At 41.7% G+C, this 23179-nt stretch overlaps 1 protein-coding gene across 14 annotated transcripts; it reads left to right on the forward strand.

The window, feature by feature from the left end:
• The first annotated feature begins 46 nt into the window (after positions 1-46).
• c2cd5 (C2 calcium dependent domain containing 5) lies at positions 47-22962 on the forward strand. Of its 14 annotated transcripts, none has more exons than XM_056387234.1 (30): positions 47-360; positions 835-943; positions 1111-1197; positions 1336-1507; positions 1598-1693; positions 2025-2180; positions 2290-2527; positions 5013-5173; positions 7009-7097; positions 9167-9275; positions 11033-11086; positions 12950-13064; positions 13211-13309; positions 13424-13538; positions 13649-13728; positions 14139-14325; positions 14541-14705; positions 15316-15360; positions 15873-16013; positions 16098-16161; positions 16280-16341; positions 16478-16576; positions 16732-16821; positions 16914-16992; positions 17521-17607; positions 18116-18148; positions 18468-18599; positions 19814-20007; positions 20103-20249; positions 21009-22962. In XM_056387234.1, exons 2-30 carry the CDS (start codon positions 854-856, stop codon positions 21132-21134), a joined length of 3312 nt encoding a protein of 1103 aa, XP_056243209.1. In that variant the 5' UTR covers positions 47-360; positions 835-853; the 3' UTR covers positions 21135-22962. The 14 variants fall into 14 exon arrangements, with proteins under 14 accessions (XP_056243209.1, XP_056243210.1, XP_056243214.1 ...); XM_056387235.1 differs by having other exon boundaries at positions 13427-13538; XM_056387239.1 differs by lacking the exons at positions 5013-5173; positions 15316-15360 and adding an exon at positions 4081-4196 and having other exon boundaries at positions 13427-13538.
• Positions 22963-23179: the final 217 nt, after the last annotated feature.

Raw genomic sequence — 23179 nt, forward strand, 5'->3', positions numbered from 1 at the left:
TCGATTTTACGAGGTGCCCTGAAAGCAGCGCGCACTAACCGCTGAAACTCATTCACCGTGGGCTGTATCCTTATCAAGCTAGCCGTTGGCGTTACATGCTAACCAGCTACATGTGTGATGAATTTGTATGTCGGTCTTAACATCACCTGTACAGCTGTAACAGTGTACATTTATTCGTAGTATCAGCTCGTGAACATTTCTAACTGAAAGGACTCTTTCCTGGCTGGTGCAGTGGGAACTAAGGTCTCGTGTTATGGGAGAGACACGGAGGTCAGACGAGCGGTGGGCTGTCAACAATAATGTTCGAGCAAAAGGAGCCTGCTGCCGCTTTGACAGCTGTCTGTTGATATTGTAGCACCGGTAAGGACGATACTGTTTGCACTGGGAATAGCAATATAATATTATTGTTACATAGGTGGCTGCTTTGCAGTATGATTGTAAAAACATGGCCGATCAGGTAGAGCTAAAGAGATTGTGCCTGCAATGCAGTTAACCTAAGTGGCTTTTCTTGCTAGCCTTGCTTTGCTAACATAATCTGGCTAACTGACAGTCGCTGTCGTGTTCATAAACTGCAGTTCAACGGATAACTTTGAACCGACTCGTTAAGCTATTTCAAGGTAAGCTAGAGGCGATACATGTTAGGTTAGCAAAGAGAAGCTAGCTTTTTAGCCAGGGGAAGGGACTCTTCACACTGTCAGAAACATATGCATGTGTAATGAGGAGTCTCACTTTTCAGTCTTCACTGTTGTCAGTGACAGCAGGGTTAATCACAGTATGTGTTGGTTGAAAAGCCATTGATACATGTATTGTTGTGTTGATATTATTTGTTCACAGATCGACTTAAATTTGAATCATGCCTGGGAAACTAAAGGCCAAGATTGTGGCAGGGCGCCACTTGCCTGTGATGGACCGAGCCAGTGACCTTACTGATGCTTTTGTTGAGGTGAGTGAAGGGGCTTGAACAACAAGGCTCGTTTTCATTAATAAAAACATTCACATCTGCAACAGTTTGTACTTTACATCTGCGTTCAATATGGCTGGTGCATCATTGTTACTCTAAACAGTAAATGATGTATTTGAATGATGTGTCTTGTGCCTTTTATTTTGCAGGTAAAGTTTGGAAACACAACATTCAAAACAGATGTCTGTCCCAAATCTCTCAATCCACAGTGGAACTCAGAATGGTTCAAATTTGAGGTAAAGTCCCTGTGAGCTTCCCTTTAAACTCTGGTAGTATTTTAATGCAACTCAAAATGAATTGCATTTCTAACAGGTGCTTCACTCTTATTTCTTCTCCCTTTTCTCTTTCTTCCCTGTCCTTCTCTTGCTGTCTAGGTTGATGATGAGGACTTGCAGGATGAACCATTGCAGATCACAGTGTTGGACCACGACACATATAGTGCTAATGATGCCATAGGGAAAGTTTACATTGACATTGACCCGCTGCTGTGCAGTGAGGCTGCATCTGTCATCTCTGGCTGGTTTCCCATCTATGATACCATCCACGGTATGACAGTCAACTAATCTGACCATGATAGTCACTACATTTAGGTTTATTTCTTATTATAATACCTTTCTTTTTACTATGTACTGTCAGGTATCCGAGGGGAGATCAATGTCCTCGTCAAAGTGGAGCTCTTCAATGATTTGAATCGCTTCAGACAGTCCTCCTGCGGGGTGAAGTTCTTCTGCAGTATGTCTGACTTATCTTCTGCTTCACAGCAATTTTTTACAGTCTTAAAAGACATCATAAGACACAATTTGTTTGCATAAATGTAGATTAGCAGCACATAAGGCAGTTACCTACAAAAAGTGGCATAAAAGATGTTTAATTAGAGGATGTCATAATTTTGATGTTTTGATGTCTGCCAACAGTGTATCTGTAAACAAGCGACTGTCGCTTAAAAATATGTGATTAAAATGGAATAATAGCTGAAGAGAAGGATAGAAGGAGGTTAGAACTATTTTTCCATTTAATTTAAAATCCTTTCACTCTGTGATGTTTGTCTAATTGTAAATGATAGCCACATCCATTCCACGGTGTTACCGGGCAGCGATGGTCCACGGGTTTGTGGAGGAACTTGTGGTGAATGAAGATCCAGAGTACCAGTGGATTGACCGTATTCGAACTCCCAGGGCCTCCAATGAGGCTCGTCAGAGGCTCATCTCTCTTATGTCTGGTAAGAATGTTCACTGTGATCCTCTTTTCATGTTGATGTGGTGGAAGTGGAACTTAACACCGTTCCCTTTTTCTCTTGGTAATGTGGCTCTGTGTTATCTCCTGTTTAGGAGAGCTACAAAGGAAAATAGGGCTTAAAGTACTGGAGATGGGCGGGAATGCCGTGGTGGGGTACTTGCAGTGTTTCGACCTGGAGGGAGAGTCAGGCCTGGTGGTCCGCGCTATAGGTACAGCCTGTACACTGGACAAACTCAGCTCTGGAAGCGCCCCCAACACCAACACACATGTGCACCCTAACACGGCCCCTGCTTCCAATGCCTGCAATTCCCCTTCTAAGGATGGAAAGGAGTGAGTATGAACCCACAACACAAGCATGGACCCAGCCTAATTTTATGTGCAAGTTTCACTGTGAATCTAGTTTGTGAGGATGGGGAAAGATGATCGGTGTGTGCATGAGAGGGAGAGCGTGTGTACGAAATGTACTGTGTGTTAGTCTGTGTATAGTCTTGCAATTACTCCTGTGTGTGTCTCAGTGTCTTTTGATTCCCCTTTGTAGTTTGTGTGTCTATTGTGTCACATGTTTTGCATCATGAAACTAACAGCACACGACAACCTGAGACACACACATGTACAGTACACACACAGTCATCCTCAACCCCCCTCCTCCCTTGTCTGCTCTTTTAGACCGCTCTTGCATGGCTTTCTGCTCTGCCTCTGCATGTTCTAGTGCTGCGTCTTTTAGTGAGTATCTAGCACACATGTGTTCTGCTCAGCCTCTAACAGTGTGTTCCTTCACTTTGTTCTGTTGTCCTCACCCTGGCTATTTAGTGGTTAGTTTGTGATTCCATTCAGATACTGTAAGCTTAACTACAGTTGAGTGCATGTGTGCCTATTATTTGCATTTATACTGTATATCTGTGCATCAGTGTGTGAGAGATTGTGTGTATCAGGGATGTAAACACCATTTGGCGATGACTTTGATTCTGTAATGTCTCCCCTAAATGACCCGTGTGAATTTAATGAGAAAATTATTTATGGTGAGGGTTGGGTCGGTAATGACAGGAAATACACCAGTTGTTTACAAAATCATGGCACCAGTTGATGAGTCAGAAGAGCGATGGTGGGTCTGATTATTGAATGCGGCGGCATCTTCATTTTCTTCTTTGTCTCTCCTCCCTCCCCCTGTGATGTGCGATTATGGGGATATTTGGTAGTGTGACTGCAGGGCTCAAAGAAAGTCTTTCTATACATTATGTCATTTTCAATACATATTTTTCTCATCGTGTTTGCTATTTAACTGTTTATTCAGTGAACTAAAGTAACCCTGACTTTTGTAGCTATAGATATAGATTTGTTTTTGATACCTAATTATTTAAAAATGGGTTTTACAATGTAATAAATCCCAAAATAAAGTCTTCAGATCACTTGTTATATCTGATCAATGGTCCAAACCCAAAGATTAGATTTTACAATAACGTGAAACAGGGAAAAAAAAAAAATCCATTATCAAAATTGTTGCTGTTTTAATTTTATGTTGTTGTTCATGTATGTGCCTGTTTGGGCGTTTTTTTGTTGTGTTTGCATCCCTGCTGTGTGTGTTTGTGTGAGACTGAGATCTTTAGCTGAGAGCTATGCATGAATTTCCTGCTGCTTTCTCATGGCTTTAAATGAAATAACAGGGGCAAAGAGAGGGCGTAAAAACAAACCCTCTTTTTTTCTGTTCTTTTCCTTTTTTGTCTCCTTTTTCACTCTATTGCAATGTTGTCGTGTTGGTTGTTGTGTGCGTCTCTTTCTTCCTCTCTTGGCTCTCTGGCTACATTTGGATTGGGACGTTGTTCACTTCTTGTGTCCAAAATCGGTCCTCTACGTCTTCCTCTCTCTCTTCGTGCTGATTGGCCCAGGTCTCCCCTTGCCCACGGATGTCGCTCCACCCACAACAGTCCAGTGCATTCGGCCTGCAGCTCCCAGAGACTGTCCCAGAACTTCTCTGTCTCTGTTCCCACACTCATCTTTACTGGTACGCAGAGCCAGGAAAGGAAATAGATACAGGAGAAAGAGAGGAAGTTTGACATACAAAAAGAAGTAGGTGGTGATGTTTTTATAGAACGAGGAAAGTGAATATATATATACCTCCTGGAGTCTGGATATTTTGTCGTGCTCGTCGTAGCAATAAAGCTATGTTATAGACAGAAGAATCAGTACAAAGACAGAAGGCAGAGCCTTTATACTTTTATCAGAAAAAGCCTGAACGTGTAGACTAGCCTCAGAATCCTCTACCCGTTTTGTTTTTTCAACAATAGGGGGTGTGGTGTCAGGTTCCCAACGGCATCAGTCTGCCTTTTAATTGGGTGTTTGCAATAAAAAGTGTTGAAGGTGTGGCTTTAGCCTTGAGGAAGGGCCTGTGATCTCCCTACAGTCATCTGACCTTTGCTACTCTCTACTGGGACACATGCTTCAGCTCATCATCCTCTGTTGAATCTGACCTTCTTGTGTTTTGCCATGTTGCTTTTCTTTTAGTTTAATGTGTGTGTTTCTTTGTGTTTGTCTAATTTTTTTCTTTGCTTTCCATGCTTGCTTTTTTGTTCCCCAGCCATCCGTAGCACCTCACACACACGCACACACACACACACACACACACACACACACACACACACACACACACACACACACACACACACGCCTCACCCAGAGGAAACAAATAACACATTAAAAAGTCAACACTGACCCACTTCCATATATACACATACAAATGCTCAGAGGGTGAGGTGGTGACTGATGTGGGTGTGTGTGTGTGTGTGTGTGTGTGTGTGTGTGTGTCATGTTCTCCTGGCAGGCCGGTATTTGGTGAGGACCTGCCCTCGTTCTCTGGCCCGCCCACCCCTTTCAGAGCCCTTCCCTCCTCCTCCTCCTCCCCTCCCCCCTTCTCTCCCTCCAAGCCATGCAGCCGCCAGTCCTCATCATCAGACACAGACCTCAGTTTGACGCCCAAGACGGGTAAGAACACTTGGCCCTGTCCCTACCTTCCCATTGTCATCCCTCTCTTCTCCTACACCTCATTGTGGTGCTACTCTGGTGGTGGTTTTTGAATTTTTGTTGATTTTTTTTTTTTTTTTTTAATTTACTTTTTTTTTTTTTTTTTTTTACAATTTTTTCATGGTTGAATTTAACATTTATTTATTGTAAATACTATTAAGAATATTTATTTTGCTGTGGCCCATCCTCCCCCTTGTCCTCAGCGGCCTGGTGTGTCTTCCTGTTTCACAGTATTAAAAACAGATTCTAGTTTGTATAAAATGTAGATGTAATAATGTGAAGACACACCAGATCTCTGCATTAGTTCTGTTCCCCTGTTGTTGTGGTCTTTAATTGAAGCACTGTGTCTCATGAGGGGCTGTTGTTCATATAAGGTCACTTCTTCATTAGCAGCTATTATGGTTAATCATTGAGGACAAGGTAAGTTTAGTCAAACTTTGCCCTAAGGAAAACTTGAGCACATTTTAACAGAGGTCAGCATAGATGCCACACAGCCTGAAGAACCTTCCTACCAGAGCCGCTCCCCTGACCCCTCAGGAGGGAACCAGCAGCCCACCTTCTTCCTCCTTGTTTCCACTCCTCTACTTATCTTTTTTTATGTTTTTTCCTCTCTGTCATCTTCTGTTTTCTCCCATTTTTCCTCTCCCCCTCTTTGCTCCCCTGTCCTTCATTTCTTCTGTAGCTCACAGTTTCATTTGCGTTAACTTGACTATGAAAACTTCAGCTTAGACTACCTGCTAATATCAAGCACTGATTCGGTCTCTTTAACCCAAATTGAAAATATGCATACTGCTCTGTGAAGAATTGACAGAGAAAAAAGCTGATTTTTGTTTTTAATTACACTGACAAGGAAAGTGTATATAATGTGGATCCATCATGTCATGTTTGATATTTGATCCAGTAAATAAGATACCGATCCAGCCTACTGGATTGATGCATCCCTACTTTGCAAACCTCATTTCTGTACGCTTGTGTCCACTTTTTCCTTGTCACATTCTTTCATCCCTCTTTGGTTTTTGGTGCTTCTGCCCACTCTCCTCATTACTCTGTCTGTCCATTCTCAATATGTCTGTTTTTCTCTATGCACGCTCCATGTGTTTTCTCTGCTGGATAGAGGAGCCCCAGCCAGTGAGATGCAGGCCTGGGATCTTCCTCTGCCCCAGCTCCCCCACCCTCTCCACAGACAGTCTGTCCCTTCCTGGTTCTGGCTCAGTGGGCTGTGGTCATGGCACTGCCCCCAGAGCCACCACCCCACCCCCTCCCTCCTCCATCCACTCAGACTTTGCCTTGCTGAGAAAGAGCGTGTCCTTCACTGAGGACCTGCTGCTGGCAGCCTCCGGTATAGTAGGACTGCTGTGTGTCATCAAGTAACAGAACCTTATAATAGTGTAGCGTTGGCATCTCTCTTGTGGAGCGAGGTCAACAGCAGGATTTTTTCAACTTGACTGCTGTTATCAGAAACATTAACTCAACATGCATGGTATAACTGCCCAGATTCCATTGTGAAAAAACACTTCTGACTGATTCCCCTTCTGCAGCATGTGGTTTCATGTGTTTGTTAGATGTCCTCAGTCTTTACTCCAGGTTCAGTATTTGTCTGAATAAGAGAAAAGGTATAAAGTAAGCTAGTTTTAGGATGAGGATTGTGCATCTCAGTCTAAGGTGTTGTGCGCAGTTCCAGCAATTGCTTTCGTTTGTTTTGCCATAATAACAAAGATACTACAATGTAAGGATCAACTTTGACCTGTGTGTGTTAGAAGTGACGAAACTAAAACCACACTCTCCTCTGTGATCAGGAATGGGCAGCGGGGGCAGCGCCGGGAAGGAGGCAGGGCCTCTGAAGACCCTTCTCAGACAACAGACGCAGACAGCTCTGGAACAGAGGGTAGGGTGATGCGCTCACACACGCTCATACACGTATTTACCGACTCACTGTACGTGTAGACATTTGAGACTGAAATCCACAGCAAAATTCAAGTAAAAAAGTTATGGTGTCACTCAAGTTCACATGCCGTTTAGTTTAGGGTTGGGCCTTGCTTGACTAGCCGCTTTACTGAAATGAAACACAGAAGAAACAAATAAAAAACGGTTTTATTAATAAATACAGTACAATACAGCTGATGCTTTGACATGCAGTTTGCATTGCCTGCCAGCCTCAGATGTCTGCACACAGGGCACACAGAGCTTTTTTTTGTGAAAGATTGCTAATGTACACTGGTGAGGTGTTAAGTGTTCAATGGGGAGTGGGTCTGTGTAAGAGCAAGTAATGTTCCCTTTCTTTGTCCTCTTGACCACTTGTGCTACTCAGGGAACGTCCTCCTCTGGGTTATTGTTAAACGCCAGGGTACGTCCCATCAGTGTGACTCTCTCTCTCTCTCTCCACCTTTCCCCTAACACCCTGAACAGCTGATCGCCACCACCCAGTCTGAATCAACTCCTAACCCGTCCCCCCTCTGCTGTTTGTAGATCTCAGAGAGGCAGGCTGGGTTGAGCAACGATGCATATTTGTGTGTCCTTGTGTTTGCTTGGTACCCTCCGCACTCTTTAAAAGATTCACAGACACGTTGGGTGGAGGGCTGGAGGCTAGGAGTTGTGTTCCCTTCAGGTTTGAGGGGCGTGTGACTGTGCGTGTGTGTGCGCCTTCTGGATATCATTTCGAACACCTCCCTCCTTTCTGCCTTCTTTTCCTGAGTCTGATTTTGGTTTCCTGTGTCAACAATGGGAATGAGCACGCTCACCTCATCACCTCATTCTTGCCTCCTTGCTCTGAGTGGGAGGAGCTGTCAGTCAAATTAGTCGCTCTATCTACCTTCCTGGAGTACTGGACAAGAAAGCAACTAGTGGTAGTCCCACCTGATTTCTGCCCACGAAAGCCATTCATCACATATGCCTGCATGATTGGTGATCACAACATCCTTCCAGTTTTCTGGTGATCGCTTCAAAATAGAGTGAATACCAAGATGCTAACAAGGCAGTCCAACTATTTCTAGCTTCTCTTGTGAGTGAGTGCATGGATTTGCATCACATTATTTGACTGGAGGCAGAGGACCAGCTGTCCTGTTAGGGAGAAGCATGTAAAATAGAGTCTTGATCCTCAGCCAGGAACTAGTGTGTCTGTCTGTCTGTCTGTCTGTCTGTCTGTTTGTCTGTCTGTGTGTGTGTGTGTGCCCTCCACTTTCAAATCCAAACCTAATGAATGCATTTATATAGATTTGAAAGGATTGAATAAATCACTAAGTTAGTGATTTTAAAAAAATCCAAGCTTTCTCAATCACTTCCAGATCTATTTGAAATGCTCTAAAGTCTACAAGTGTAGGCTGGAACGGAGCAAGTGGGGATTCCTTGGGGGGTAAACCTTGCATGGGGATACACCATCACACTCAGTCCTTGCTGCATGTTGGCACATAACACTGTTATCGCCCATGTCTACACACGAGTTAAGATACAGTATGTAGTGTTTGGGACTTTGGAAACACAGGCATTGATTTAATCACTCAATATACACAGAGACATGACAAAATCTAAAGTCTGATGGCCAGTTTTAATATTTTTGATATATTCTTCCCTGTAGACACTCTTAAGATTTTCAATTTTTTGTTTTAAGTGTAATTATCTGTAAAGGGTCACTGAAAAACTTGATCCGATATGTACAAAAAAAAAATTCATTTTTGTTTTTTGTATGTACATAAAGTGGTTGTTTGTCAGTCTTTTAAAGAAATATCACAAAAAATATATTTTTTTTAAACCTATATTACTCAAAGCTAGTCAAAACAGTACATTTGAACATAGACAACAGGATATTATATACATGAAATCATGTAAAAAATAAAATTACATATATTAAAATGTTCTAAACATGGAGCAGTCACTAAATATTATTAGCAAAAATACACAGGAAAAGTACAGAGTGTGTTTTCCTCAACTCTAAGTGACCAATTTGTTTTGTATCTGCAGGAGTTTCCCTTCTTCACTCTGACGTCTTTCCCACCTGGTTTTCTGGTCCATGTTGGTGGAGTGGTCAGCGCTCGCTCCGTCAAGCTACTGGACCGCATACACAACCCTGGTGAGTGCAGCACACAGAAACACACAATGTCCTAATGTAGCTCGTCCCATGTCCTGTCAAACGATATGAGTGAGTCCTCCATCGCCCTACAGTATTGTGTGAGTGTCTGATTTTGTTGCAAGTGGCTGTTAGTTAATGCTGCCCATTATCCTCTTGTGAACAGTTTTCCTGTGTATGGTCCTAGTCCCAGTCTGTTTGACTGTGCAGAGAAAGTATGTTAAAAGACTCAAGTTATGTACGAGTCCTAAAGCAGGTGAAAGCTGTTCCTGGTCACGCTAATAGGCTGCAGCTTTGTAGCATATTGATGGCAATAAAGTTAGGATAGGATCATCACATGTTTCAAAGTATTTTATGGATAGGGGCAACTTTCACCTCGTGGTTCAACTGACTGAGTGTGTGTGTGTGTGTGTGTGTGTGTGTGTGTATGTATGAGTGTGTGTATGCTCTGGTCGCTGTGTTTTTGTGTGCTGTGGTGCTGCCCCCCTGGAGATGAGGTGCAGTAGTAGTGCATGGCTCCAGTCTGTTGCCTGCTGCTTCTGTTGTGTGATGTTGTTGGCTGCAGGTGGCGCTATGTTGAGGTACTGTGGTGTTTTATATGCCTCTGCTCTGCTGCCTTAAGTTTTCAAATAGGCTTCTAATCTGTGCTGAAATCCTAATGTTTTCTTGTATTATGCAGACTTTTAAAATTAGATTTATATTAATGACAATCAGATATTTGCTCACTAGGCGAGCACCTGCCTATCGAAGGTGTTTGACTATCCATTTAGCAGCCTTAGTGATTTGCTCTTTGCTTGGTTTAAAGGTCTTTGACTAATCTGAATCAAGAACGTCTGAGAATTTAGGAAAAAGGGGAGTGGTGATGATTGTTGGCTGGGTTAGGATAAGCAGGGTTCTTTTCAGAGGTGGACAGGTAAACCAAAATAAGCTACCCAAAAATGATTTTACTACAACAACAACAATTTTTGGCATGCAATGATTAAACCTATAGTATTCCTGTCTGTACTATTGAAAACAACATAGGTTTCCCTGATCCAAACTGCAAGGTTGAACATGGAAACCATTCTGAAGAGAGCCCTGTTCACTGTTATTATGACTAGACTATATCAACCAAAGATCAAAATTAAAGATGTCCTGTGGAGTTTTTGACCACAAGTAGCCGTATAGATCAGTGTTTTTACATGTGGGTTCCTGTTTTGTTTGTATTGTGCATGAGGACACATGTGTAAGCGAGCATGTGGGTGATGCAATACATGCTCTGCTGATTTGTTCTCTCCGTTACGCCGATCAACAATTATTGGCGATAACATGCAACAATTTGTAATGTTAATACTGCAAATATTATTTGCAAATGTTTTACGACAAAGGATTGTTAGCTTAGAAAAGTAAGAAAAAAAATCTCTTTACATATAAACTCCACAGGACACCTTTTTAGAGAGAATACCTAGAGTTAGACTGCTACTGCATGTTCCTTTTTTGTATTATATAGCTTCTCTTCTCCTTAAGTCTTCTTAAAATTTTGGCTAGATCTGTAGCTTTTTCTCATCTCTCTTCTTCTCTTTTCCTGGTCAGTCTTCTTTTCTTTTTAAGATTGTTTTAGTAAGCTTGAATTTAGTTTGTCTTTGCATAGTGACTGTGAAGTGCTGTCCGTCGTTGTGTAGTGACTGTGGAGTGCTGCTGTTGTGCTGTGCTTGTTTGTTAGACTGTCTTCTTCTTTTCTTTTTCTCTCTTTTCTGTACTAACGGTGTGTTCTGGCCCAGCCTTGGGTAACACGCGCTCATACAAACTGCTAGACTGGAATAGTGTCACTGCAGGTATTTCCCCCCTTTTACTGCTCTCACCCACAGAAGTGATGGCAGCTCAGTGAAGTTAAACCTCTGTCTTCTCTCACAACACTGAATTTAAACAAGTAAAAATCTGTGATACGACGAAATGCAATGGCAATATAGACATCCTATTCTATTCTGTTTCAACCACGATAGACCAGGCTAATTATCCACAATCAAATTTAACATTAGCCTGAAACCTGATGAATTCAGTGAGCTGCCATTCTCCTCTCTAATCTGTGTGAGTGTGTGCTGAGCTGAGTTGAGCATGCGCTGCGTCCCCACCCCACCCCATCCAGCCTGGCCTGGCTATCCCCCACCCAGCTCATCCTACTGCACAGAAGAGCTGCAGCTCTTCCCTAACGTTGTCCCCAGCACTGTTTCTAACGCTTCCTGAATCAGCATCATGGTCAAACCTGTCTAGACCAGAGGAGGTTTAGGAGGTTTACTCTGTGACAGAGAGCCACTGACTGGGCATGTGCATCCCTAACTCACTGGGCCGTATTCATACTGAGAGGGAGAGAGAGAGAAGGAGGGATGGATGGATGGATGGAAGACAGGTTGATTGGATGGGTGGCAGTTGAGGAAAATTAAAAGTGGATTTGGGATGTATGATGGGGATGGAAGAAACGAGGTGAGCTTGGGGAATGGAGGAAGTATGAAAGGACTCAGTATTTTCTCATTTAAAAACTACATTAGGTTTCATGGACTCTGGTGAATGAATATGGCCCTTCTCTGCCCATGAGCGTGCACATGGTCATGAGCGTGCACGTTAGTGAGCCTGTGCCTGTGTGACATGCTGCTTCTGATTTAAAGGAACCCACCTTGTGGGCCTGATGCCTGACCATCAGTTATTATTCTTCATCTCTTCAGTTTGATCTCCCATTCTGTTCCCCTTCATTCATTCCTCTCCCCTGTCTCACCTAGTAGCCACATTTCTCTCTCTTTCCGGGGCTCTGTCAGCATGTGGCCCTCCCAGGGAGTCATTGGGTGCAGCTCAATACTCTAATGCAGCTTCCGTCACATGTTCAGTGAGAACTACCAAATGAGTGATATTAAACTCAGCAAAGATTAGGCTCTTCTGAACAAAGTTGATAAAGCAAAGGTGGTATTAGAGCAAAGCCTCATGAGACTATTGAAACACACCCATGGTTTAGCCTAAGAATGATGAAGGCTCAATCCCTTTGAATTTAAAACCTTTTAGGTTTTAACCAGGTTAGGAAACATTATTTACACATCAAGCACACTGTCTTCTATTTAATTCCTCTATTACCAGCCAGCAAGATTTTCTTTCTATACCACTGCAGCCAAAACATACCCAGTGGCTGGTGGTGGTATTTCTCCCCTGTGTCCTTTCTGTTAGTGCGGCTGACTGAAAGGAGACATAGAGAAGAGAGAGACTATAAGTTTTTAGATAATGTGCACTTAATGTCACTCACAGCTAACCTAAACCATTAGCTTTGCCTTCATCATCAAACTCCAACTCTCATGAATCATTCTAATTGTCACTTTGTTTTACAGAATGATAGTTGGTTTTGGCTTGCTTTGACACACCATTTAATTTAAATCATCAGAAAATACCAATTGTACTGTTTGATGTCTGTTTATTTTCTGGTAAGTCAAAGCAGTCAGCTTAGACAACAGATTAGATACAGAGTTGTCTAGTTTCCTGTTTGCTTGTTTGCACTTGTCAAGGCAGTCTTTTTTTTTTTTTTTTTTTTTTTTTTTAAACAGTTGGTTAAATTTAGTGTTAAGACAGACTTAAGTGTTAAGTGAAGTTTTGATGGATTATTCAGCCAGTTTAGAAACGGTTTTTGAAAGCTTTTTGATTCAGAGTTTGGTGTTTTGCAGATGAGCCAGAGACTCGCGATGCCTGGTGGGAAGAGATTCGCCAGGAGATCAAATCTCATGCCAAAGCTCTCGGATGCCATGCTGTTGTGGGGTACAGCGAGAGCACAAGCATCTGGTATGTAGTAGTAAATACATACATGGAGAAATATCTACCCTCTTATCCCTCTTTTCCCCTGCATTTCTGCAACCAATTTGCTATTTGTCTTTAACACACAAGGTTTCACGTCCTGTTCTCACCTTCTTCACTTCCTCTCAACACAGTGAGGAGGTGTGTATCCTGTCAGCATCAGGCACAGCAGCCATCCTGAATCCTCGATACATGCGTGAAGGCTGCCTGGATATCGGAAGCACCGATCACAGGTTGTTTTTGTCTGTACCTCTTTTAAGTAACTTGACATAAATTCTTGACAGTTTACGTCAGTACATCTTGGATCGAGTCATGGAGGCTAATACCAGATGGTGTGTGTTGTTTAGCAGGTTTGAGGAGCCGTCTCCCCCAAGCTGTGGTTTCTGTCACATCCCGTATGATGAGCTCAACATGCCATTTCCCGCCCAGCTCACGTACTGTTACCACTGCAGACGACAAAAGGTCTCAAATATATTTCTTTGCTTATATTGAGACATGCTAAAAATACAGTATCTTTTGGTTTTCTGAAAAAGGTATGAATTATCTATTACAATTGTTATGTGTTTTTCAAGGTTCCTGATGTGCTATTCACAACAATCGATATGCCACAAGAAGCAGCTGTCACAGGGAAAGGCTGCCTTATCCAGGCCAGGTAAAACACCTCACAGTTAAATTGCCCCAAACCTGTTTAAAATGACTGCTAACACAAAGGAGAGAGATATACCAAATAAAGCGCTTTGCTTCACATATAAACAATAGAAGAGATCATAAAGAAATCTAGCTCTAACTTGAAAGCCAGATATTTTAAATAACGCTTATTACGCATTATTTATACAGTATAAGTAAAATTTTGTCTAGTGAACTGTAAAGCACAGGGAATATTAGTTATTATATAATTATTACCTAAAGGTAAGTTAAGTCATTCTGATTCAGGATTCATCGTTTATCTGATCATTTTCCCCAGTGGCAATGTGTAAGCTGAACAACACACCTCCCAAAATGGAGCCTTACATCAAAGACATTGATAAAAGGGAGTTAAAGCCAGTGTTTATTGTCTCCTAGACTGTGTCGTCTGAAGAAGAAGGCCCAGGGTGAAGTTAATGCGACGGCCATCTCCAACCTGCTGCCTTTTATGGAGTACGAGCTGCACACTCAGCTGATGAACAAACTGAAGCTGCGGAGCATGAACGCCCTGTTTGGCCTACACATACAGATCAGTGTTGGCGAGAACATGCTCCTGGGTCTGGCTGTATGTACATTTTAGATTAACAGCTTAATCAGCCATACATATGTTTTTTTTGGAGTATGGTCCTTAAAGTGTGTGTGTGTGTGTGTGTGTGTGTGTGTGTGTGTGTGTGTGTGTGTGTGTTGTGTGTGTGTGTGTTTGTGTCTGTGTGTGTTTGTGTCTGTGTGTGTCTGTGTCTGTGTGTGTGTGTGTGTGTGTGTGTGTGTGTGTGTGCTCAGTCTGCTACAGGAGTGTACCTGACAGCACTACCGGGACCAGGGGGTATTCAGATAGCAGGGAAGACTCCCGGCGACCTGAGCAATGAGCACCACATCCTCACCATCCAGAAAAGGATCAACGACACCATAGCCAAGAACAAAGAGCTCTATCAAATAAACCCTCCGGTGAGCCACACGACACATGTATTGTGTACACGTTTTGGGATGAAGTCGGCAAATCCTCCCTTTATTGTGCCGGGTTTTCACTGCAAAATAGATCCTTACAATGCTTCATCTCAACACCAAAGTGGTCAGGGATGTCATTTGGGAAGGTATGACTCCTTTTAGCCCACAACCCTACAAGTCAGTGTGAAACCTTTTTAACACAAAAGTAAATAGAAAGCTTTGGGGGCCTGTTTCAACCAAAATGTTTTATAGTTTTGTTCAAATGTCTTAGTGTTTACTCTGATAATACTTGTAATATCATTCACTTACCTGTTTGTTACGTAAGCAAATAAGCCCAATAGGAACTAAATTTCCACAAAATGTATTATTTGGGCTTGGATTAAATACTTTAATTTGTACACATAAAGTGTTATATCAAGGTTTATTTTACAATATAAACATAGTGGTTATTTTACACAAAGAGATACATTCCATGGTGAACTGTTTCCATCTTTTTGGGTATAATCCTCTCTGTTCCAGTGTTAAAGTCCTGTAATCATACATTATATATTCTCTGTTCTTTGTGGATCATGATAAACTTACCCCTCTTGTCTCTCTCTGGTCATTGAAGAAATTATTTGCCCTGGACCCTGAGGTGTTCTGCGGCATAAACATGGTACTGAGCACGCCAACTTTTTGCTGTGAGACACAGCAAAGCATGACAAATATTTCACTCTATTAATCGCAATACTACACCACCCTTTACCATAACTGTGTAACAGCTCTTAACTGGGGACGTTTGGGAGCAGGATGATGTGTAATCCACTCCAGAGTCACCTTTCAAGGGCAAACCACTGTAGATTCATTGTATTTGTGTTAATGTATTTGTATATCCTGCCCATTCACTCTCTCACCTGTGTATTTTTTATGCTGTGTGTGTGCGTGTATGTGTTTGCACCACTCCTTACTCTTTCAGATTCATACTCAAATTAACACAAGCCATGTGTGTGTAATGGTGCAGTTGACTGGGTACTTGAGTGAGTGTGAGCATGTGGTGTGTTATTAACATAGTCCTTCCACTAGCTGTACAGTTTGGACAGATGTGAGATGCAGAAGTGGGCTGCTTTGGTGGTCTGGGGTTCACCTTGACATCCCGTCTGCTGAGGCCTTGTGTCCCTTTGCTTGCAGGAACTGACGGAGGAAGTGGTGGGTTCTCCGATCCCTGAACCGAGGCAACGATCCAGACTTTTGCGCTCCCACTCGGAGAGCTCAGATGAGCTGTCAGAACTGGACCTCTCCCATGGCAAGAAGGATGCCTTTGTCCTGGAGGTGTGTATCTATAAGAATAGATTATATATTTGTATACACCTTTTTTTGACATACAAGTGTAACTGTTTGCTGTCTTCTCTATAGATTGATGACACTGATGCTGTGGAGGACATCCACTCCCTTCTCACTGACGCCTCTCCGCCCACAGGTATGTGCCATCTGCCCACTCCACAGCAATTAAAGTACATCACTGCACATGATCAGTCATTTATCTCCAACAAATGTTGGCATTTTTCTGCTTCATCATCCCTTTTTCATGTCTCCAGGTTTCTACAGCTGCAACACTGAGCTCATGCCTGGGATTTACAACTGGACTTCAGGAGTGCAGGTCACGCTTAACAGTATTGCTTCCTTCACAAATTTCATCTTCACCACCTGTAAATTGAATTATTCTATTTAGAGGCCATCTACATTTTCGTTAGTTTCAGTTAGTTTATGTGATGTGTTTGTGTTACTGTTTACAGATGTTTACATCGGTGAGGGTCTTTAGGTTGAGTAATGCCAATCTTACAAACCAAGGCTTGAACAAGATCTTCACTGACCTATGCGAGAATCTGCTGAAGGTGAGGAACCCTTATTGATCAATAAGTCATTACACCATATGTGGTACCAAGCTGATCCTTTGTAAAGGACACAGTGACTTAGTTGTGTGCATACTGTACTATGGTACTTGCAGTGGTTGTGTTTTACAATCTACAATTCATCATGTTTGTTTCAGAGTTTTTACTTCAAGTTGCGCTCTATGATCCCCTGCTGTCTTTGTCATCTCAACTTCACTGTAGCAGTGCCAGAAGAAGAACTCATACAGGTGACAAGTCTCAGACCACCACTCATCCATGACATTACTCACAGAACAGAACACAATATTTACTTCGATACCGCTTTCTGTTTGCCTCCCAGGTCGCGGTAACAGCAGTTGCCATGACATTTGACAAGGACCAGACTCAGGAGAAGCCAGCAGACAAGCCTACGACCAAAGGTCTGACTGCTTAAGGTTATTTGGAGGTGTTGGTGAAATACATAAATAAATATATATATATAATATGATAATTTTTACAAAGCTCTGCTCTCAGATACAGGGAGGGACATCTTTGACAAAACCTCCACATGTATATGCGAAATCCTAACCATATTATAGTTTGAAACTTTCCGGTTCATAGATATTCATATACAGCCAATGTGTCTGTAGGAACATGAAGTTAAATGTAATAGGAGTTGAAAATAATGTGTTTTCCTTGTTGCTAGTTAAGTTGGTGATGTGTAAATTACAAAACGTATAATTAGACAAGCAATCTACTGTATCTTAGGACTATTTTAAAGCTATATCTCTGAGGGGAGCTGTTTCTTGATCCAATAGTCATGCAGTAACTGAGCCAAAATGGCTAATGTCAGTATTTACCAAACATTGAAGCTGCATTCATAAACATAAAAAGGTTTTAAACTGCTTGACTCACTAGTGAAGACAAGACATGAAAAGCACCTGGTCATTGTGTGTGTATCATTTCAGGGTGCAGTGAGACTGAAGAGCAGCTGCAGTTTCCCTTGGAGTTGTGTGCAGACTCATCCAACACTCAGCCATCATCCAAAATCTCAGGTAACCTTTAACCATTTTTTTTTTAAATTTCATTCCTGGCCTCCTCCTCTGCCCTGCTTCACTAACAGGCATTACCCATCTCCTCCACTAACACTTCAGGTACAGTCTCTTTACTCACCCCAGCTGCAAAACTCTGCCAAAATCAGCTGGTTATGGTTCGTTCAGCAGGTAAATAAACAGTGATGTGGCGTAGCCCAGTGTGTTCAGTTCTGCTGTGAACCTAGATGACAGTATGATGTTTTCTAGATGAGATGTCAAACTCCTACAGCATTGTAGCGTACCTTCCATTCAAATGAATTGAACACAGTATCAAGGACAGCAAGTACGGAATATAGGTGGAACATTTTGACGTTCAGAACATTTAGATTTGGGACGGTGGTTAAAGCTTCGAAAAACTCTTGCTTGGTTTGGTACAGGGCAGAATTGACTGAACTCTCCTCGGTTTCTGTCAAGTGCAGAGGTAGACTTTGACGTTGTATGTGTGTGTGTGTGTGTGTGTGTGTGACAGGTGTCCCAGAGAGTACTAACGTCTCACCCAGAGGTAAGCCCCCTTCACATCCACCATCTCCCTGTACCCCACCTCCCTGCTACCAAAACTACTACACTGCCCTGTTTTTGACGTTTCATCCTTTTGTCTCGGACAGAGTTATCCTGCACCGCTCCCAAACCTCATCCACTTTTGTTCTTTTCTGTTCTTCTGTTTGTTTCTTTGTGTCCTGTTTTGTTTGTTTTTTGTTTGTTTTTTTTTTTGTTTTTTTCTCTCTTGTTGTCATTATTGTTGTTGTTGCGTATGTTTGGCTGTGGTGTGTGTGCGTGCGTGCGTGTGTGTGTGTGTGTGTGTACGTATGTGTTCTCTCCAGCTGCCTCCGTTGATTACGGTTCCTTTGCAGACAGATGCAGCACCTGGCTAGAGCTGCTTAGGCTGAAAGCTCACACCATAAGACGAGGATCAGTTAAGACAAGTAGGAGGACACAGTCTCTAGCACACTCTGGTGATCATACCCACAAATACAGAACACAAGATCACAAGCAATCCCACGCAGCCACACACACACACACACACACACACACACACACACACACACAAGCTTGCATACACTCACACACCCCTCCATGCATGCCGCTGGGGGGCGGAGCATCGTAAATCAAGCACCAGCTTTTTAGCTAGAGTGTGAAAGTTTAAGCCCCGCCCCTCAGAGGGATCCACAATCAGCAGCTTGGCTTTGAAATGCCTGTAGCCATGGTAACAGCAAAGTACAGGGAAGTGATTTTTTTTTTTCTTTGTGTGCAGCCTTTTTTCCAAATGCACTTGACTAGATCTGTGAAGGTTAGATTATTTTGCAGCAATTTGATGACAATTACTGATTGTGCTCTGCATTTGCATTCCTGAATCTGAAGAAAACACCACATGATTTAAAAAAATGTAAAAATGCTAAAACTTCTTATGTCTGAATCCTACAAGTTCGATCACATGTGATGTTCTTAAGATCATGGTGGGGTGGGGGACGATGCTTTTCTGCAAGTACTGGTATTATTTTCAGTCCTGTGCACAGTAAGTGAACTACAGTCTAATGTGTGGCTCTGAAGGTTCCTGGTTTGATGGATGTAAGCCACATCAGGTAAATTTGCAGTAAGACAATGAAGCATCTTTCACACTCTGGCTCATATATATGTGTCCAGCTGAGCTCATAGCTGTCTCTGTCCGTCTCCATTTCCCAAGCCTCTTTCACAAATGCACCCAGATAAAAATATTCTCTCATGTACTGCAATTACTGTATTCACACATTTCAACTTACACAGCTGTGCCCAGGTCTGTCTGTCTGTCTGCAGACACTGTGTAACTGTGTTTGCCTCAACTGCATGACATGCATGGCAGCGTGTGCGTTCCAAATGATTGTCTTTGCACCTCACATCCACACCACTGCATGTAAATTCACACATGTATCTAACACACACAAACAACTGACTTACTCACATATAAGTGCACACACATGTGGTACTCCTGCTGTGAAAACGCTAACAGGATTGCATTTTTGCACGTACATTCCACATTCACATTTCTTTCTGCTTCAGAGTTCATATCTGCTTTTAATTTTTCCACTATTTTTGAGTATTTTCTGGTATCTCCATTTCCCTTTGTCTTTTTTTCCCTCCCCTCCTCTTGTCTCCTCCTCTGGACCTCTCCCTGCTCTCTCTGTACCTGCAGTCTCATCTTTGGAGCACTGCAGTCCGCTGCCTGAGGGACGGTCCCGTTCACTGCGCTCCAATCGCTCGTTCGGGGGGAGTTCAGTCACCGTGGTGAAGATGACGCCGCTCTCCTTCCTCCCCGGGACACGCATCATTAAGTACCTTGGGATAATCAACATGTTTTTTATCAGAGAGACAACATCATTGCGGGAGGTATGACCAACATGACCACAGAAAGTCGGTGTACTTTCACCTTATGCAGAATGTAGACATACCTGTACACATGAACTTGTGTTTGTCCTCTGCAGGAAGGTGGTGTTAGTGGCTTCCTGCATTCATTCATAGCAGAGGTGTTCGCAATGGTTCGAGCGCATGTAGCAGCCCTCGGTGGTAATGCAGTAGTGTCCTACAGCATGAAAGAGTGTGTGTTAATGGAAAATCCAAACAAGAACCAGGTATTCTCAAACACTTGCACAGTATAAACACACACACTTGAAGTATTTTGCAGTTAATCTGCATTTATACTTAAAAGCATAATTAATTATATTTTTGATCCTCAGACCTGACAGTTATTAATAATAGCAATAAACTTTATTTATATAGCACCTTTCATAACATGACACGTAGCTCAAAGTGCTTTACAATAAGAGATATTAAAAAAAAAAAAAAAAAAAACAGGACATATTAAGGCATAAAGATCCTGAGAAAGTAAGAAGAAGTACGTTCATAGAGGAATAAAAGAAATCCCAAAGAAAAGTTGAATTTATTAAAATAAGATTTGAAGATTTGAGCTGATTCTTCAAAATATCAATAGAAGCTGCTTGTCTAATATTTGGTGGGAGTATGTTCCAAATCTTGGGTTCATAACTACAGAAGGCCGATTCTCTGTACTTTCTGTGATTTAATTGTGGCATATTTAGCAAGCAAGCATTAAGCCACCTAAGCAGATGGTTTGGAACATACTTGTAATCTGAAAGATTTGAAGGTGCTGGACCATTTTTGGCTTTAAAAACAAGTAAAAGAAGTTTTATTTTATTTTTAATCTGTCCTTAACGTTACAAGTAGCCAATGCAATGATGCTAACATTGGTATAATATGTTCTCTTTTCCTAGTTGTGATTAAGATTCTTGCTACTGACTTTTGTGTGAGTCGCAGCCATATTTTGGGTAAACCTTGTGGTGCTTGTGTTTTAATGTTGTCTACTCCTCCTCTAGGCTCAGTGTCTCATCAATGTGAGTGGTGATGCCGTCATCTGTGTCAAGGAAACAGACCAGGAGCCCATGCCCTCAACAACAAACATTGGACAGACCTGTAGCAGTGGAGCCGATGGGGCTACATGACAGTGAAACACAGAGACTCATTTTGTCTGCAGGGCACACAATTTGAGTGAACACACTCTCCGAGTCTAGCCGTCCAAGTATGAGTCATTTATGTCTGCCTTAAAACTCTATAAAAGATCCAAAGGTGTGGACACAGGTAATAAAGCAAGTACTCACACAATCTCAAAAACATGAAGTGTGTATTGAGATAGGAGAGCAGGATGTTTCTCTTTTTGTTTTTCTATGTTTAAAGACACCATTTGTGCACAAGATACTGATGTAGCTCTTTAAGAATTAGGTAATCTGAGAGTATTTCAAAACTTTTTGTTAAAACAACAGCCACAGGACCCATCTGCATCTAAATTATGCCTATGCATTACAGCTGTCCATATTGGGGTTGCCCAAAGCTACAGTATATTGGCCATCTCCTTGTGTTTGGGCATGAATGAAACAGGAGGCAGCTATGACTAATATGTCCTTCCACAGATCACAGGATTCATTAAATGGCTATGCCAAAAGGGACACAGTTGTATGATTAAAATGTAGTCAGATTCTCCCTCAGTGTTAGGCTCTGTTTCGAATAACATGCAGATTAAAAGACTATCAGTCCATTTCAAAGTTGACGGATAAAGGATGTGTCAAGCAGGACAAGTATTTTAATGTCAACATGACTTCGTCAAAATACAAAATTCAGCCTTGAATATAAATTTTAAAGCTAAAATCCAAACAACCAAGGTAAACCTGTGATGCCATTTTGTTATAATCATGTAAGAATTAATTGCTGTCCTGTTTTATGTCTAAATTAGATTTTGTATTGATTTTGTTGATTGATAAACTTCCTAATTACTGTCACAGTATTGCTAATTTGCAGTATCTTATAGATAATTAAATTTCTAGGGAAGTGTCAAATAATGATGCCCAAGATTACAGCCTTGTTTTTATTTCTGGTAGTTACTCAAGTTACACACATCTATAACAAACAGGCAACGATTACAGGCATTATACGCGCATATTTTTGTAGAGTGAGAATTTTCCTTTTACAACAGCCATTACTATGTATTCCAGTAACTATTTTATAAATTAAAAACTTTTTTTTATTGCTTAATGGCAAAATGGAAAAAAACGAGTGGGATAATGTGTATGCCTTTTTTATTCACTTTCATGTGGGCTGGGGATGGTGTAATGTCTGATGAGTATAAATGGAACAGACATCCAGTCTTAGTTATATACTGTGGCCCTTTAGGGGTCTAACGACTAAACTGGGGTCTAAAGTCTTTGAAATCCTTTTGACTGAATTACATCTTTACTGGTGTATGATGAGGCACTTATCGCTTCTCTTGCAGCTCCAGGATCAGTTCCTCTTCTTGATGCGTCTTTCTGTCAGTGTCAAATGTCACATCCCTTTGCCAAGCCTCATCACTGTTGCTTTGGCATTCATGTTCCAAATAATAGTCCTGCTACTGATCTGTCCATCTCCGACATTGATGTCCAATGCTGGAAAAGAAAGCATCTTCTGGTGTAGGTGCCACCTGAAAATAAACTGTGTAAATGTTCTCTAAAATCAGATTTTAGTATTTTTGTAACATAAAATTTATGAAACCTACTGCTCATTTTGCTTGTGCAATGAATTCCTGATGTTTTGACTCACTGTGTCAGAGAATTAGTGGTACTCTAATCTGTTTGTGTGATCAGCAGTTTGTGATCAGTTTCTTATATTTGTGTCTGAAACTTGAATGTACATACTTAGATGCTTTTGCTTTCTGACTAGCAGCATGCAGACCCACTTTTTATTGCCATGAATCTGTATGCTCGCCTGGTAAGTCTTGCACAATAAACTCAGTCAAACCAAGCTGCATCTGATTGTCATCATTGACAAAAGCTGTGGACAGCCTCTCTTCTTAATAGATAGGAATACAGTAGAAATTAATGATATAGTGCAGATACAGTGCTACTTATGCCAAGTTAAAATCTTGTCTCAGGTAACTATGTAAACTATGTTCACAATCATTTCAGTAATGGATTCTGTTGATTTTTTTATGATTAATCAATAATCTGTTTAGTCTATA

Source organism: Seriola aureovittata, chromosome 10 (assembly GCF_021018895.1).
Source record: "Seriola aureovittata isolate HTS-2021-v1 ecotype China chromosome 10, ASM2101889v1, whole genome shotgun sequence".
Lineage (NCBI taxonomy): Eukaryota > Metazoa > Chordata > Actinopteri > Carangiformes > Carangidae > Seriola > Seriola aureovittata.